The sequence below is a fragment of the Macrotis lagotis genome, chromosome 5 (assembly GCF_037893015.1).
Source record: "Macrotis lagotis isolate mMagLag1 chromosome 5, bilby.v1.9.chrom.fasta, whole genome shotgun sequence".
Lineage (NCBI taxonomy): Eukaryota > Metazoa > Chordata > Mammalia > Peramelemorphia > Peramelidae > Macrotis > Macrotis lagotis.
This window is the reverse complement of record NC_133662.1, coordinates 170260418-170275967: the sequence shown is the minus strand read 5'-3', so window position 1 is coordinate 170275967 and position 15550 is coordinate 170260418. Positions and strand designations below refer to the sequence as shown.

The 15550-nt window shown below is 40.8% G+C and overlaps 1 protein-coding gene across 1 annotated transcript in view; it reads left to right on the top strand.

Moving 5' to 3' along the window:
• Positions 1 to 9108: 9108 nt before the first annotated feature.
• Positions 9109 to 15550, top strand: part of CNKSR3 (CNKSR family member 3) — a 102273-nt gene continuing 95831 nt past the window's right edge. Inside the window, exon 1 of the mRNA XM_074187866.1 lies at positions 9109 to 9461. Within this exon, the coding sequence (XP_074043967.1) occupies positions 9410 to 9461 (52 nt within the window). The 5' untranslated portion in view covers positions 9109 to 9409. The remainder of the gene's footprint in view (positions 9462 to 15550) is intronic.

Genomic DNA, 15550 nt, shown 5'->3' with positions numbered 1-15550 from the left:
AGAAACCATAGCCTTCTTTGTCTATAGGGAGTCTTTTTATTAGCTGATTCAGCTGTTGAAGGCAAGGCTGTTCACATCTTTTGGGGGTATTTCTTTGCACACTACCCTTTTTTTAAAAAATTCTACTTGGATTTCTTGGGAAGAGGTTAAGAGTGCCAATGGCTTTTATTCTTTTAAAAATAATAAGTCTTTTTTTTTTAAGTTTAGTTTTTATCAAGCTATTTCAGGAATTGTAGAAATTGTAGAAATAGGGAAGATTTCCAGGTGCCCACCCAGTAGGACATGTTTTGAAACCCACAGTAAGGCTCAGTGAAAGCAAGCTAGAGCTCATCTTCCTCAGTAGGATGACTTCATTAACATACCTGCCTGGAGAGATCCAAGAAATTTGAATTTGTTGGGCAGCACTTCTGAGATAAGAACCTTTGAGACCTTGTTGCCCTGTTAGGGAGCTACGTATTTTTTTGTCTGCCAGATGGAGAAGGGCAGACCCAAGGCCCAGCATTTCACTAGCCTGAGAACTTTAGCTAATCAGCTTCTTTTTTGAAATTTTATTTGCAAGGTAATGGGGTTAGGTGACTTGCCCAAGGTCACATCATTAAGTGTCTGAGTCCACATTTGAACTCAGGCCCTCCTGACTTCAGGGCTGGTACTCTATTCACTGAGCCATCTAGCTGCTGCCAATTTCTTTCTTTCTTTCTTTTTTTGTTTGTTTGTTTGTTTTTGCAAAGCAATGGGGTTAAGTGGCTTGCCCAAGGCCACACAGCTAAGTAATTATTAAGTGTCTGAGGCCGGATTTGAACTCAGGTACTCCTGACTCCAGGGCTGGTGTTCTATCCACTTCGCCACCTATCCGTGCCCTCCCATTTCTTTATAATGAAATAATATAGATAAACATGATAGACCTAGTTTCACATTAATAGGAATTTTTATGATTTCACTAATAGGGAAAGGAATTGAACTGAATATTTCTCTTGGAGCACAAGACAAATAATTATGTACAGACAATTATGAACAAACAAGATGTGTAAATGATAAATTTAGGGTAGTCTCAGAGGGAATCAATGGAAATGCTGAGAATTGGGAGGTGGACCCTTTAGAGGAGCAGCAAAGAGGTTAGTGTCACTGATTTGCATAGTCCAAGTTATCAGAAGACTGTAAAGGCAGAAATGAGAGGTTTTAAAAGTTAAATGAAGGATTTTATATTTGAGATAATAGGGAATCTCTGGAATTAACTGAAAGGGTGGGATAGGATGTGTGTGACATGGGCAGATATCAGTTTGTCAGCTGAGTAAAGAAGGGACTGGAATTTGGGGAGGTGAGTCAGAGACACCAATCAATATGGTCCAAGTTTGAGGTGATAAAGGCTTACAACAAGGTCACTGCAGTGTCAGAGGAATGAAGGGGGCATATACATGAGATTTGAGGGGAGAAATTATAGGACTTGCTAACTATTGTATATGGGGAATGAGAGAAAAGTTGAAGGTGACACCTATGTTGAAAATTTGGGTCACTGGGAAGATGATGGTCCCTTCCACAGTAATAGGATTAGGATTATTAGGAAGACAGGAAAATTTTGGGGAAAAGATGAGTTCAGTTTTGGACATGTGTTTAATATGTCTATCAGAGCCAATCCAAGATGTGTGGAAGGCAGTTGGATCTGTGAGGCTGAAGGCCAAGAAAGAAGATAGAATATTTTGCATAGAGGTTGTAAGTGAAATGATAGGAACTGATAGGACCACCAAGAGAAAATGTATAGAGGGAGAAGAGAAGAGGGGTTGGGACAGTCTTGGATGATTTCTGCCATAGTTCACATGTGGTCAGAAAAACATTGCAGGGGACTCTTTGCTGGCACTGGGTGCATTGCCCATTAGAGGTTCTAAATTACAACCCCAGGGCAAGGAAGAACACTAGAATATGGAGTGTGGATCCCAGGGGATCAGGTACCCCTGACACAGTTCCAAGGCAGAAAAGAGTGCCTGTGGTCATTCATAGATCAGAATATAGACCAGGAAGGCAACAACCACACAGTTTGGATCAAATGAAATCCTCTAGAACTAGCTCTGAAAATAGCAGCACAATAAATTTAAAAAAAAAAACCTGATATCTGAGATAGTGTTAGCTCTATACAGGGAGTAAAACTCTACTTTTGTATAAAATTAAAAGTCAAGAAATAGACTGGAACAATGAGTAAACAAAAAAAAAAGAGAACCACATTATGGAGTCAGATAAGGTCAAAATACAAACTTAGAAGACAAAAAATTCAAAACAGCTAACTACCAAGACTCAAAGAGAAATGTGAATTGGTCTCATTTATCCTCAACACCCCCCCCCCCAAAAGAATTCCCAGAAGGGCTTAAAAACGATTTTAAAAAAATCAAAGACTAGAGGGAGAAGAAAACTTGGGGGAAAGCATGAGAGTGATGAGAGAAAAATCATGAAAAAAGAGTCAACAGAAAAATCCTTAGGAAAACACCACCTTAAAAACCAGAATTAACCAAATAATAAAAGAAGCACAAAAATCTACTGAAGAGAATTCCTTAAAAAGCAGAACTGGGAAAAAGATGTAAAAAAAATCAATGAAGAAAGGAACTCCTTAAAAAGAAGAATTGGTCAAATAGAAAAGTAGGTACAAAAACTCATTGAAGAAAATAATTCCTTAAAAATTAAAATCATGTAAGTGGAAGCTAATGACTCCATGAGACATCAAGAAACAATAAAAAAAATCAAAATAATGGAAAAATAGAAGAAAATGTAAACTATCTAATTGGGAAAACAAATGGTTCAGAAAATAGATTGAGGAGAGAAATCTTAAGAATTGTTAAACTATTATGCATTATGTAATTTTGTTATCTCTAATATTTTCTTTCTTCCTTTTGGATCTGATTCTTCTCTCATGACACGTTCAATTTTGATCTATATTTAGCATGGTTGTAAATGTATGTTTAGCATAGTTACAAATGCAAAGGCTATTATAGCAAATTGCTTTCTGTTGGGGAGGGAGGATGGAAGGGAGGGTAGAAGGGAGGGAAGGAGAAAAATTGTAAAACTCAAAAATCTTGCTAAAAAAATTGTTAGAAACTCCCATTGTATGTAATTGAAAAAAGAAATAAAATATTTATATAATTTAAAAAATTACTAGACTACATGAAAACCATGATTAAAAAAAAGGATCTAGGCATCATGTTTCAAGAAATTACAAGGAAAACAGCCCTGATATCCTAGAACCTGAGGGTAAGATAGAAATTGAAAATAAATTCACCCATCATCTCCTGAAAGAGATTCAAAAATTAAAACTCTCAGGAATATTATAGCAAAATCCCGGCATTCCAGGTCAACAAGAAAATTTTGCAAACAGCCAGAAAGAAACTATTTAAATATTGTAGAGTAACAGTTAGAATAAGATAAGATTTAGCAGCTTCCACATTAAAAAGGATTGGAAGGCTTGGAATATGATATTCCAGAAGGCAAAGGAGCTAGGATGACAATCAAAAATCATTTACCCAACAAAAGTGAGTATAATCCCTGTCAGGGGTGGGAGGAGAAGGGGGGGAAAATGGACATTTAATGAAATAGAGGATTTTCTAGCATTCTTGAGGAAAAGACCAAAGCTGAAGAGAAAATTTGACTTTCAAATACAAGAATCAAGAGAAGCTAAAAGGGGTAAATAAGAAAGAGAAATTATAAAGGACTTTGGAGGGTTAAACTGTTTATATTCCTACATGGGAAGATGATACTTGGATGTATCCTAAGAAGTTTCTCATTATTAGGGCAATTGGGAGGAGTTTATATGAGTGTAAGTCAACTATGATGGGATATAAAAAAATAAGGGAAAAGAAATAAAAATGCACTGGGGGAAGGAGGAGGCAACTTATCTCCCATAAAAAAGTCACAGAAAAGCTTATACAGTGAAGAGGGAAATGAGGGTGGGGTTGGCAGACAGTCCAGTATAGACATTTATGTTATCCTAAAGCAGAGGCAGAAAGCATCTGTCCCACAGCTGAATGAGGCTTGTGAAATCATTTGATCTGACCCTATCACAGCAGGGGATATTCAAAATTCATTAAATCTAGGAGCTTTTTAGGGGTGAATTGATTAAATATTGACCAATTATAGCAGTCTAATTTTTAAGTTGATAATTTTGTATGGTCCACAAGTGATATAAATATCCAAATGGTCCTTGGTGGGGAAAATAAGTTTCCCTACTTCTGCCTTAAAGGAAAGTAGAAGGGGAATGGGATAAGAGAAGGAGAAAAGGAGCTGATAGAATGGAGGGAGATTTAGGTGAGTCTGTGGTCAGAAGCAAAACACTGTTAAGGAGGGAGAGGGAGAAGGAGAGGGAGAGAGAAGGATAAATGGGAAAAGTAGTATGGACAGTAATTGACAGAAATGGACAGTAAACATAATTATGAAAAAATTTTCATAGTAAATTTCTCTGATAAAGGTATCATTTCTCAAATAGACGAGAATTGAGGCAAATTTTTAAGAATAAAAGTTATTCCCCAATTAATAGGCAGTCAAAGGATATGAATAGGCAGTTTTCAGACATAGAAATCAAAGTATATGATATAATGATATAAATTGCTATTGATTAGAGAAATATAAACAAACAAACAACTCTTAGGTATTATCCATAGAAAATTAAAATGTCAAATATTGGAGGTGATATGGGAAAATTGGAAGAATAAATCAGAATTGTTGCAGTTGTGAACCGATCCAACTGTTTTGGGGACTATGCCCCAAAGAACTATAAAACCATTCATATTCTGACCCAGCAATACCACCACTAGGTCTGTGCCCCAAAGAGATTTTTTTTTTTAAAAGGAAAAGGACCTATATGCACAAAAATATAGCAGCTCTTTTTGTGGTGGTAAGCTATTGCAAGATGAGGGGATGCCCATCAATTGGGGAAAGCTGATTGAGATGGAATATTAATGTACCTTAAGAAATTATGAGCAGGATGTTTCCAGAAAAAACTGTAGAGATGTAGACAAATTGATGCAAAGTGAAGTGAGCAGAATCAGAACAGTCCCAGTAACAGCAATAGAGTATAATCAACAAGTGTGACTTCGCTATTTTTCTTGCTTTTTTAAAACATGTTTTGCCTGACTGCTCATATGCAATCCATATTAAATTGCTTGGTTTCTCAATGTGGGAGGTAGAAGGGGGAGGGAGGGGATTTGGAACTCAAAATCTAAGTAAAAAGAGTATTAAAAATGATTTTTATACATTTAAAAAAGAAAAAAAAAAGATGTAACACACTTCTCCGGCTACACAGGGTATTTGGGGGCAAAACAAAGCTGTGCTGACAGAAGGGTAATTTGATTATGTCTATGTTGCATGCTTAGAAGGGTCAGAAGATAAAACTCTGGAACTATAGCTCCTGAACATTGCAGATAGAGAACTGGATGGCAAAGTATTCAAGGCCTTTGTTTTAATTCGCAGTGCTAGGGCTTGGGGAACTACGGTAAAATTCGGTACTATTGGTCTTGGAGATAACAGTAGGAAAGATAAGATTCTATTCACAAATGATAATAACAATGCAAAGTAGAATGTGATAGTACACAGAAGAGGTGGTAACAAAGTGTTAAATGCTTTTTTTGGGGGGGGGAGAATTTATTTTTTTAATGTTTAAATATGCAACCCAAACTTGTGTCCTAGGAAAAGAGACTTAGCAAATTCATGAATTATCTTTCTGTTTATACTCCAATTAAAAAAACAAACAACAAATAAAACTGTTTCCCTATGCGGTTCTGATTTGATTACAAGCTATTAGTATCCATTCAAAAATGCAACTGTGTTTGGATTTCACAAGTCTGCATTTTCCACCAGGAAGGCAGGTTTAGTTATTGTTTCTACCAATAAACACCTGCAATTAAAGGCAGAAAGGCTTATATTTAAATTACAATTAGATTTCTTGGCAGGAAGAGAAATAAGTTATAATTGTCTAATTATTCTGAGCGGTTGCAGACAATAACTTGACTTTTATAATAATAATTGACATTTATGTAGCCTTTAAACTTTGGAAAGAATTTTACATTCATTATCTCATTTGAACCTCAAAATCACTAAGTGAGGTAAGTACTAAGTATGTTTACACAAATAAGAAAGATGAGGAAACTAAAGCTCAGAGGTTGTGAGTTGCCCAAGGACTCTTGGTGTCTGAGGTTAGATCTGAACTCAAGTCTTTTTGACTCCAGGCCCAGCTTCTTCTTTTTTTTTTTAAATTTATTAAATTTTCAGCCAAGGCAAAATTGTAGGTTGGCATAGGATGCATAGAATATTACTAATGATAGCCAGCATTCATACAGAGATTAAAGGTTTGCAAAATACTTTACATATATTACTTCATTTGACCCTGTAAAATTGTTATTATTAATTAATCCCATTTTACAGATAAGAAGAATGAGTTTGAGAGGTTAAGTGACTTGCTCAGAGTACATAGCTCAGAGGCTGGATTTGAGCCTTGGCTAAAAATTAAATGAGATTTCCAAGGAAATAAATTATTTTGTTGTTTTCATTTTATAAAAGGAATATGCATTGTCAGGTATATAGTCTGACTGGGGACAGGAACTAGAGATTGATTACAAATATGGGACCAGCAACTTTTATCAAAGCTTTAAAATGCTGGAAAATTTGCAAGTGGAAGATAAAATTTCAGTTTGCTATTAAGTCTTAGAGTTTACTCAGCATTAAAAAAAAATCTCCATCTGATTCCTCCAAATCACTCCATAATATTCCTTCATAGAAGACAGAGTTCTACATATTCTGCTTGCTCAGTTTCATAGCTAGATGACATTCATGTTCAAATTGTATTTAAAGTATCCTCTTAAATAACTACACATAATCATCGCATCATACAGTAAATACTTTGATATGAATCCCTTATGCTCAGTTGAACAGAGCTATAGCTCTCATCAATCTGCCTCGATGCAAGTTTATTTGAATTCTGAAATTTCCACTTAGCAGCTGAAAGAATGAATTCCTTCTCCACATTAAGTAGCCAGGGGAATACTTGGGGTTCAAAGAATTGAAGGATCCTCAATGAACACATGTGAACATGGACTCTTGTTGTTCTGTGGTATCTGACTCTTTGTGACCCCGCTTAGGTTTCCTTGGCAAAGATACTGGATGGGTCTAGCTCATTTTATATATGAGGCAACTGAGGCAAACAGGGTTAAGTGGCTTGCACAGGGTCACACAGCTAGGGAATGTCTGAGGCCAGATCTGAACTCAGGGAGGTGAGTCTTCCTGACTCCAGGCCCAGTACTCCATTCACTGTACCACCTAGCTGCCCTTAACCATGCGCTATACTTTTGCAAAATCTTGTTTGGTGAGTTTAGATTTTCAGTTCCTTATATTAATGATTGAACCAAGAGGAAGGGGAGACCTTACTGAGAACTTACTTAGGATGATAGCTTCAGGACTAGGAGGGACCTTAGAGGTCTGTAGTCTAAGCCTCATATTTTAGAAAGGAGGAAGCTGAAGTTCCGGGAGATTAATTCTCAGAGGGAGTATGTGGATTCACATTCTTTGGTTCAAGATTCCTCTTTCCATTGACTCTTGGTTGGTGAAAGGTGTGTAGAGTAGATCACCTTGACAGAGCTTCTATTCTAATAGCTCTTTAAAACCTTTTGCTAATTTAAATATTAAAATAACGCTGTATTGCTTGGAGTTGCAGAGGGTCTCATTACTGGTTCCTCAAAGGTCAATATAGAAGTCCATGGATGGAGGTAGGAGCAAATTGCTGCAATAAGAGCTGGAAGTAGGTGGAACCATGATTAGGAAGAGCTAGGGATAGCCTGTGTACAAGTCCCTGCTCTCTCTTCCTAAATTTACAGTTTAATGCAATGCTTGAACACATGGTTTGTCTTGTTTGCTTGTAATTACACATAAACTCAGTACAGGACGTGCCTATAGGTTCTTCATAAAAGATTTGGAGTTTTGGAGCCAGGAATGGCCTCCTTGGGGTCACCTGACTTCTTCTCCAAAGCACTTTCCACCAATTTTACCTTGCCTGGCCTTAAGAGGTGAGAGATAGAGAGACAGAGAGAGAGACAGAGAGAGAGAGAGGAAGATAGTGAGACAGATTCTGGTTTAGGCGTTCAAGTAAGTAAGCCTTCGTGGAAGAGGTGGCATTTGATCTCTTGGGGAAAGAGGTCTAAGATATCAGTCAGGAGAGATGAGGTGGCGGAGGTGCTTGAGGAACAAGGGGCACGGGTAGCACGTGAGCCAAGAAAGATTCCAGGGAACGGGTTGAACACCAAGCGGTTCATTTTGGCTGGAACGAGAATACTTTCAAATGAAGAAAACATCCACATAGTTTGCAAAAGTATTTTAAGTGACCAGAAAGAACTGCAGCGCGCGTGCAGACGGGTGGGTGCTTCGCCGCCCTACTTTTCCAGGACCATTAGAACAAGGACCCACGACCCTGGCACGACGGAGCAGGCTGTCCTGGATGTATGGCCAGGGAACAATAAGCCGGCACGGGCTGGGGGGAGGAGGTGGTGGTGAAAGTTTGGAAGTAAAGGCACGGCCGCTTGGGGTGAGAGTGAGAAACCCTGAAAAGAGGGAAAGTAACGAGAGAGCCGCCCTCCCCCCACTCACGGTTTCACTCCCAGCGCCCCCGCCCCCCGCTCTCGCTCCCTTATCCTGTTGGCAACTGAAAGGGTAGAGGCTGTGTAACCCGAGAACAGCCGCCCTCCCTCCTCCTCCTCCTCCCTTCCATGTGCGCACCCGGAGATTAAGGAGCTGGGACCTGCTGGCGGGAAGGCTGCCGAGGGGGCTCCCCCACTCACCCGCACGCCGGGGAGCAGAAAGAAGCCCCCTCCCCCCCCCCCACACACACACAGGAGCGCAGGGGGAGCAGGAATAAGCTTCCCCCTTACAAAGAGGAGGCTCTGCAGGCGGAGGGGAGGGCAGGCAGGGGACAGCTTTGGCCAGGGGGCTGCGGGCGCGGAGAGGAGTGTCAGGGGCTCCTGCTGGCGCGTAGTCCAGGAGCGGGGAGCAGAGGCCCCAGCTGGACCAGCGGATCGGGTCAGGCCGTCGGGGGGGAGGAGGAGGAAGGGGAGGAGGAGGAGGAGGAGGAGGGGAGGAGGAGCTGGCGCAGCTGGCGCGTTGGCAGCTGGAGGAGGAGCTCCACAGCTGTGTCTGTGTGTGTGTTGGACCAGAGGCCGGCTTTGCTCGCCCAGGGAGTCGGAGAGAGGCTGCTAAGCCGGTGGCGGCGCGGTCCTGGACGGTCCCCGCAGACGGCCTCTTCTAGCAGCCGCGATGGACGGTCGGGAACGAAGCCTTTAGTCCGGATAAAGGGAGTCGGAGGGCTCGGCCCCGAGCGCGGCAGGGGAGCGTGAGCGGGGCTCGGGCGCCCAAGCGGACCTTGTGGCCTCCCCGGGGCCAGAGTGGCTGGCTCGCCATGGAACCCGTGACCAAGTGGAGCCCTAAGCAAGTGGTGGACTGGACTAAAGGTGAGAACCACTTGGGGGGACTCGAAGCGGGGACGGGGAGGGCATGGAGTGCGGTGCTTAATGACGAGCGGGCTCCCCTTTCCTCTTTGGTGCCACTGGGGAAGGGCACCCCCCCTGAGCCTAAGGGGCACAAGGGACCCAGCTGCCCAGAGAGCCCAGAAGCAAAAGTTAGCTTCAGGCTGGCTGCTTCTCCAGACTTCCCCCAACTCCCTTCCCCCTCTTCCCAGCTGGGTTTTTTTTGGGGGGTGGGCCCGGGACGGTGGCAAGACTTGCAGCTTCGGTTGCAGCATGGAAAAGTTTGCCGAGTGCCGTGGAATCCGTTGCTTTGAGACTCGGGGGGCGGCGGCCAGGTTCGCAGCAGCCCCCCTTGCCCCGCCACGGCTCGGTTGGTTGGGCTGGGGCCTTCCGAGGCACAACGCACCTTTGGTGTGGGTGGCTCCCCGTAAATACACCCTGTCCAGAACAACCTAGAGGAACCCCAAGGCTCTGCCTGGGCACGGCAGGAAAGGAAGCGCGATCCGGGCCGGCCGCGGTGCTACATTTTAACAACTTTGTATCTTTGTGGGGCCTCAGGAATCCGGAGCGCTAGCTGTCTTTTGTCTTTTGCCCAGGAAGGGAGTAGTTGCCGGGAGAAAGTTGCATTCCCCTAGGCTGTGGGTTGGGGATTGAAAGAGGGAGAGAAAGAACTTTCCGACTGGTTTACGATGGGGAGGACCTGAGGGGGCAGGAGTGCGTCTGTCTGCCCAGGACCTGGGCTACCGGTCCGCAGCTTGCCTCAGTCACTTTCTCCGGGTTGACCTGCCTCCAAGCCGCCTCTCCCTGGGGCTCCCGGGGAGGCCGGGACGGGTACTTCAGCCTCTTCTGTAGAGTGGGCGGCTCCCTTTACCCCAAGGATGCTTGGCTCTACTCCTCTGGGTGTCCTTTCTCATGACAGGATCAAACTTTGGATAAGCTTTTAAGACTGTCTCTCCCGTGGGTGTGACCACAATTAAAACTATTAACCTCCTCTGGTAATTGGCTTCCGATGGTATCCCGAAGTAAGGACTGGAATCATAGACTATTAGAGCTGCTACTTGAGATCCCTCCTTTTTTTACAGAAGAAGAAACTGAGACTGGCCCATGAGGACCCTTTCCTGATCTAAGTTGAGTCCGTGTGGACATGTGTTTAATGTTTTCATAAAATGTTCCTTGAAGACAATTTTTAGCTTACTTTGTTTTTTTTTATTTTGAGACGCGGGGTTGGGATGGAAGGCAGTTTTTGGTTTAGTTGAGTTTTTTTTTTTTTTACTTGGAGGGGCGGGGCTGGGAGGAGGGCAACCCCGGACTTTGGAATGAGTGTTATTGGATTTCGAATCCCAAGACCTGCCTTCGACTTTCATAGCTTCCCCCAGTACTGAACTTGAAGTCAGAAAGACTGGTTTGAATCTCACTTTACATATTTACTGGCTTTGTAACCCTGGGCATGTCCCTTAGCCTCACTCAGCTTGAGTTTCTTAATCCATAAGAATAGCACTTACTTCACAGAGTGGTTGGGACAGTCAAATGAGATAATAACACATGTAGAATGCTATACAAATCTTAAAGCCTCTAAAAAGGCTAGCTATTAGGATTGACTCATTCGTAAAAAGAGGTGGTTGGATTAACTGCAAATCTGTAAATCGGTGACTATCCACAGTAGCACCCCAATAAATAAGTAACTGTTATTAACATATATAGTGTAGGATTGATTTTAGTATTAAGACTTGGGTTCAGGTCCTAAATGTGACTCATCCTTAGTGCTTAGGCTCTTGGTTTCCATTGCTAAATTTCTAAGATTATGTCCACAGGTCTGCATTAGTGGGGGGTGTTTCTACCCCAGGGAGTTCCCTACCTGAATAAAAGCATAGAGCTAGGGGGGAAAATGAATAAGGTGATAGGAGTACTAAGACAAAAATCAAACAATGCTTGCCCTCAAGAAGCTTACAATCTACTGGAGAGGTGTCTTCAGAACTCTTAACTGGATTCCATAGCTCTTTAATTCCAGTTCATAGGGTATGAAACACTAACAACACTACCTACATTTTTTTAATAGTCTCAGAAACTGTCTTCCTATAATTACATTTTTTATAGATCTTGGATTTGTAGTTATTACTAATATTTTTGTAGTAGTAAATTACATTGTATAAATACTAGTTAAAAGGTTAGAGCAACTATATGGTGCAGTGGATAGAGCCCTGAGCCCTGAAATCAGGACAATCTGAGTCCAAATTTGATCTCAGACATTTAGTAGTAGTGTGATCCCAGGCAAGTCACTTGACTCTTTTTGTCTGTTTTCCTCACCTGTAAAATGAGCTGGAAGAGGAAATGGCAGTATCTGCCAAAAAAAAAAAAACAACAAACAAAAAAAACCCTCAATAGGGTCACAAAGAATGCGACACAACTGAACAAGTTAAAAGGTTAACTCTATAGCTATAGCCCCCTCATTCTAGTTCTATGTCTTATATCTATATAACAAGCCTGTAGTGAGATAATCCTTAGTTTGTTTAGTCATTCTCCAGCTGATGGGCATCTACTTTGTTTCCAGTTCTTTGCTAAAACAAAAAGTGCTATTTGGAGTACATGAAGCCTTTCTTTTTTATTAGTGATCTATCTCCAAGTTATTTGTCTAGCTGGGCAGTTCCTAGGTCAAAATGGATGGTCATTTTAACTATTTTGTTTGCATAATTTGAAATTGCTTTCCAGTCTGGTTCTACTGTTTCAAGCCCCACCAACAGTGCACTCATGTCCCTCTTTCCCATAACCCCCTTCAACATCGACTATTCCCATTTTTTCTGACCCTTGGTCTTGACTGTAACCGGGAAAATTTATCACATCCTGTAGGACGTGTGTTATGTGAATGTTTGTTTTCCCCTTGGGACTGGGGTCGTGTTGATGGGTGTGGGTGAGGTGAAATGGTGGTGGGAGGTGGTTGTAAATTTGCATCCTGTTATGTTTGTTCTGTGTGATCAGTTGAAAAGGAAGAGCAGATTAAAATATTTTGGGCATCAGTTTGCCTTGACATTATGACAAACTAGGATTTCTTTCTTTGAGGAAAGTTCCCTGTCAACCTGAAAGAGTATTTATCTGTAGCACAATACTTCTGTGTCCTAAGGCCTGAGTACTGATTAGGTTGCATACCTGTGGTCAGCACTTGGCAACTTTTCTAAATAATACTGCTTCTTTGGACTACAAGTACAGTGACACAGAGTGACCTGGATTATTTCAATGTTTAAACCTAGAAGGCCATTGAAGGGAGCCAGCTGCATTCTTGACTTTCTGAGATAGGTACTTCCTTCTGCCATGGAGTAGCCTGGAAGAAAGAACAGTAGGTGAAAGTGTATAACATAACTCATATTCAAAAATTCCACTTTCCCAAGTTTTAGTGACTTGCCTTTTTTCTGAAACCGTATTTAAACCTCTTTGAATTTCTAACAATATAAAACATTGATTTGTGCACTCTTATTTACTGCTGACGTTTTAATCTGTCTTTTGTATTACTTCCCCATCCTCATTTTATAGCATGACACATTTCCCCTGAGAAGCAAGTTTCATGAAGATTTTGCTGGTACAGTAAAATGCATGGACTCTTAAGGCCTTGGATTGTGAACTCCACAGAAATCCTTAGATTAGAAAAACAGAAAGCATTGATTGAAGCAAGCCTGGACACAATCCACAATTTAAACTTCTGTGGAGGATACTAGACTTGTGGTTGAAAAGACAGATATCAATGAGAATTAGTTCATCTATCTTTTGTTAAAAGTATTCACTCTTAGCAAGTGGTATCCTCATGAAGACACCTGGGAAAGAAACCTTAGAATCACCTTCACTGTTCTCAGTTTTCCCATCTGTAAAGTGAACATTTGCTTCTGAGGGCCTCTCCAATTCTAGATCAATGATTCTGTGCCACCTCTATTCCTGCTCTGAACTGACTTTTTCCTGTGCCTGAAATGTGCTCCTTTTCTTCCAAAGGCTCCTCAATGAAACCAATCAGTAATTGAAAAAAAAAATTCTATTGTTTCATTCATGTACTGCAATGTTTTTCAACCATTCTCCAATTGATGGGCATCTATTTTGTTTTTAGCTCTGCTAAAAAAAAAAGTGCTATTTTGGAGTATACAGAACTTTTTTTTTATCAGTGATTTCTTTCAGGTATACGCCTCTCAGTGCAAGATCCCTAGGTCAAAGGGATTGCACATTTTAGCCACTTTGCATAATTCTAAATTGCTTACTAGGCTGGTTGTACTCACAACTCCATCAACAATATTCTTGTGTCGATATCTTTCCCACAACCCCTCTAACAATGACTAGTCTCATCTTTTTTTCACCTTAGTCTTGGTTGTAACTAGGAAAATATTTTTAAAACTCTAAGTAATAGTAATTCGATATTAAAGTTCACTAAAGCAGGTACTATTTCTAGAGACTAATCTGTTAGCTTTTTATGTGGATTTCTAAGGACTATAGTTTGTGAACTCCAAAGATTAACTTTCTGGGCTTGGTAGCAAGCAAATGAGAATAAAAATAACCTGAAGGTGTTTGCTTATATGTATAAGCACCACCTAGAAACAGTGGGAGGTGATTCTTTGGAAAACCAAACAAACATTTTTCCAGAAAGTCTGCTGAGGCTGGTCTCCAGATCTGGTTCTCTTGACAGGTAGATGTACTAAGGAAAAACAGTAGTAAATGGGGAGGGAGGAACCTGCTGCTTTTGACTGCTCTGAATGATTGCATACTGGTCCTTTGAGACCAGTTTCCGCTGTCTCTAGCAGCCAGCTGAGTATTTGACTTTCTGAGATGGGTACTTCCTTTTGCCATGGAAGAATAGCAGGTGAAATCCTCAGAAATTCCTAGGAGAGAAAATTCCAGACATTCGTAAAACCATGGTCTCCAATTTCTATGCACAAATGCCCAAACTTCAAGAACTACTGGACTAACCCAAGGAATCATATTAGGTACCACTAAGACTTGGTGGGGGGATACCCATGACTGGGATATGCTTCTGAATGGGCATGTCTCATTCAAATGAATCAGGATATGTAAAAAGGAATAGAGGATAGAGTTGAGTAACATGGAATATTAAGGTTGAAATTCAGGAACCCTGAGTGAGGAAGAGATCAAAGAAGGGAGAAACTGAAACGATTTTGTCATTGGAGTAAATTATAATATCACACAGAAAGCAGAGACAGATGAAGAGTTATAGAAACAGATCACTTGCCTGGCAGAGGGTCATGATATGTAGAAATTGGAGAATAGTTCAATTATGACACCCCACCCCCCATTGAAAACACTTGTGAGGTAGAGGGTTTTTTTTAAACCAAGTATAAGACTTTTATATTTAAGTTTAGTCTAATTAGATCTACCCTAGCATTCTAGGTTCTCAAGATTTTTTATATTCTGACCCTATCATCCTGTTACTTATTTTTTTTCAGATTTGTGCCATTTGCAGCTTTGAAAAACATACTACCTAAACTATGAAATTAATAAAACATAAAAAAGAGCACAGGGCTAAGCACAGATCTCAAAGGTACTTGCAAGTTGCCATCAAACCAGTAATAACCACTTTTGTGAATTTGAACATTCAACCAGTTCTGAAACTACCTACTTACTATTTAGTCTACATTTTTCCATCTTTTCCCCATGTATTCTAAGAGACTGTTTGTCAGGCTGAATGCAAATATACTATGTCTATGGTATTTCCCTACTCCACTGTTCTAAGAAATAAGTCTATTAAAGGAGGAAAAAAAATAAGTTTGGCATTTTTTGTTCTTGATGAAGTTATTCAGTAATCATTCTTTTTATTAATATTCTTAAACTTTGACAGTAATAAAAGTGAAATTCCTTGTCCTTTGATTTTGAAGATTCATTTTTCTCTGTCCATTTTCCCCTCAAGAACTGGGAAATTTGACCTCCAATCCCATGATGGCTTTACTATTTTACATAATCTCTAAAAGATCACTAGCAGTGTTTCTATTATAGCTTTCATTTTTTGAGTTTTTTCCCCTTTGGTTTTTGCAAGGCAATGGGGTTAAGTGACTTGTCCATCACAGATAGTATCTGAGACTGGATTTGAACTT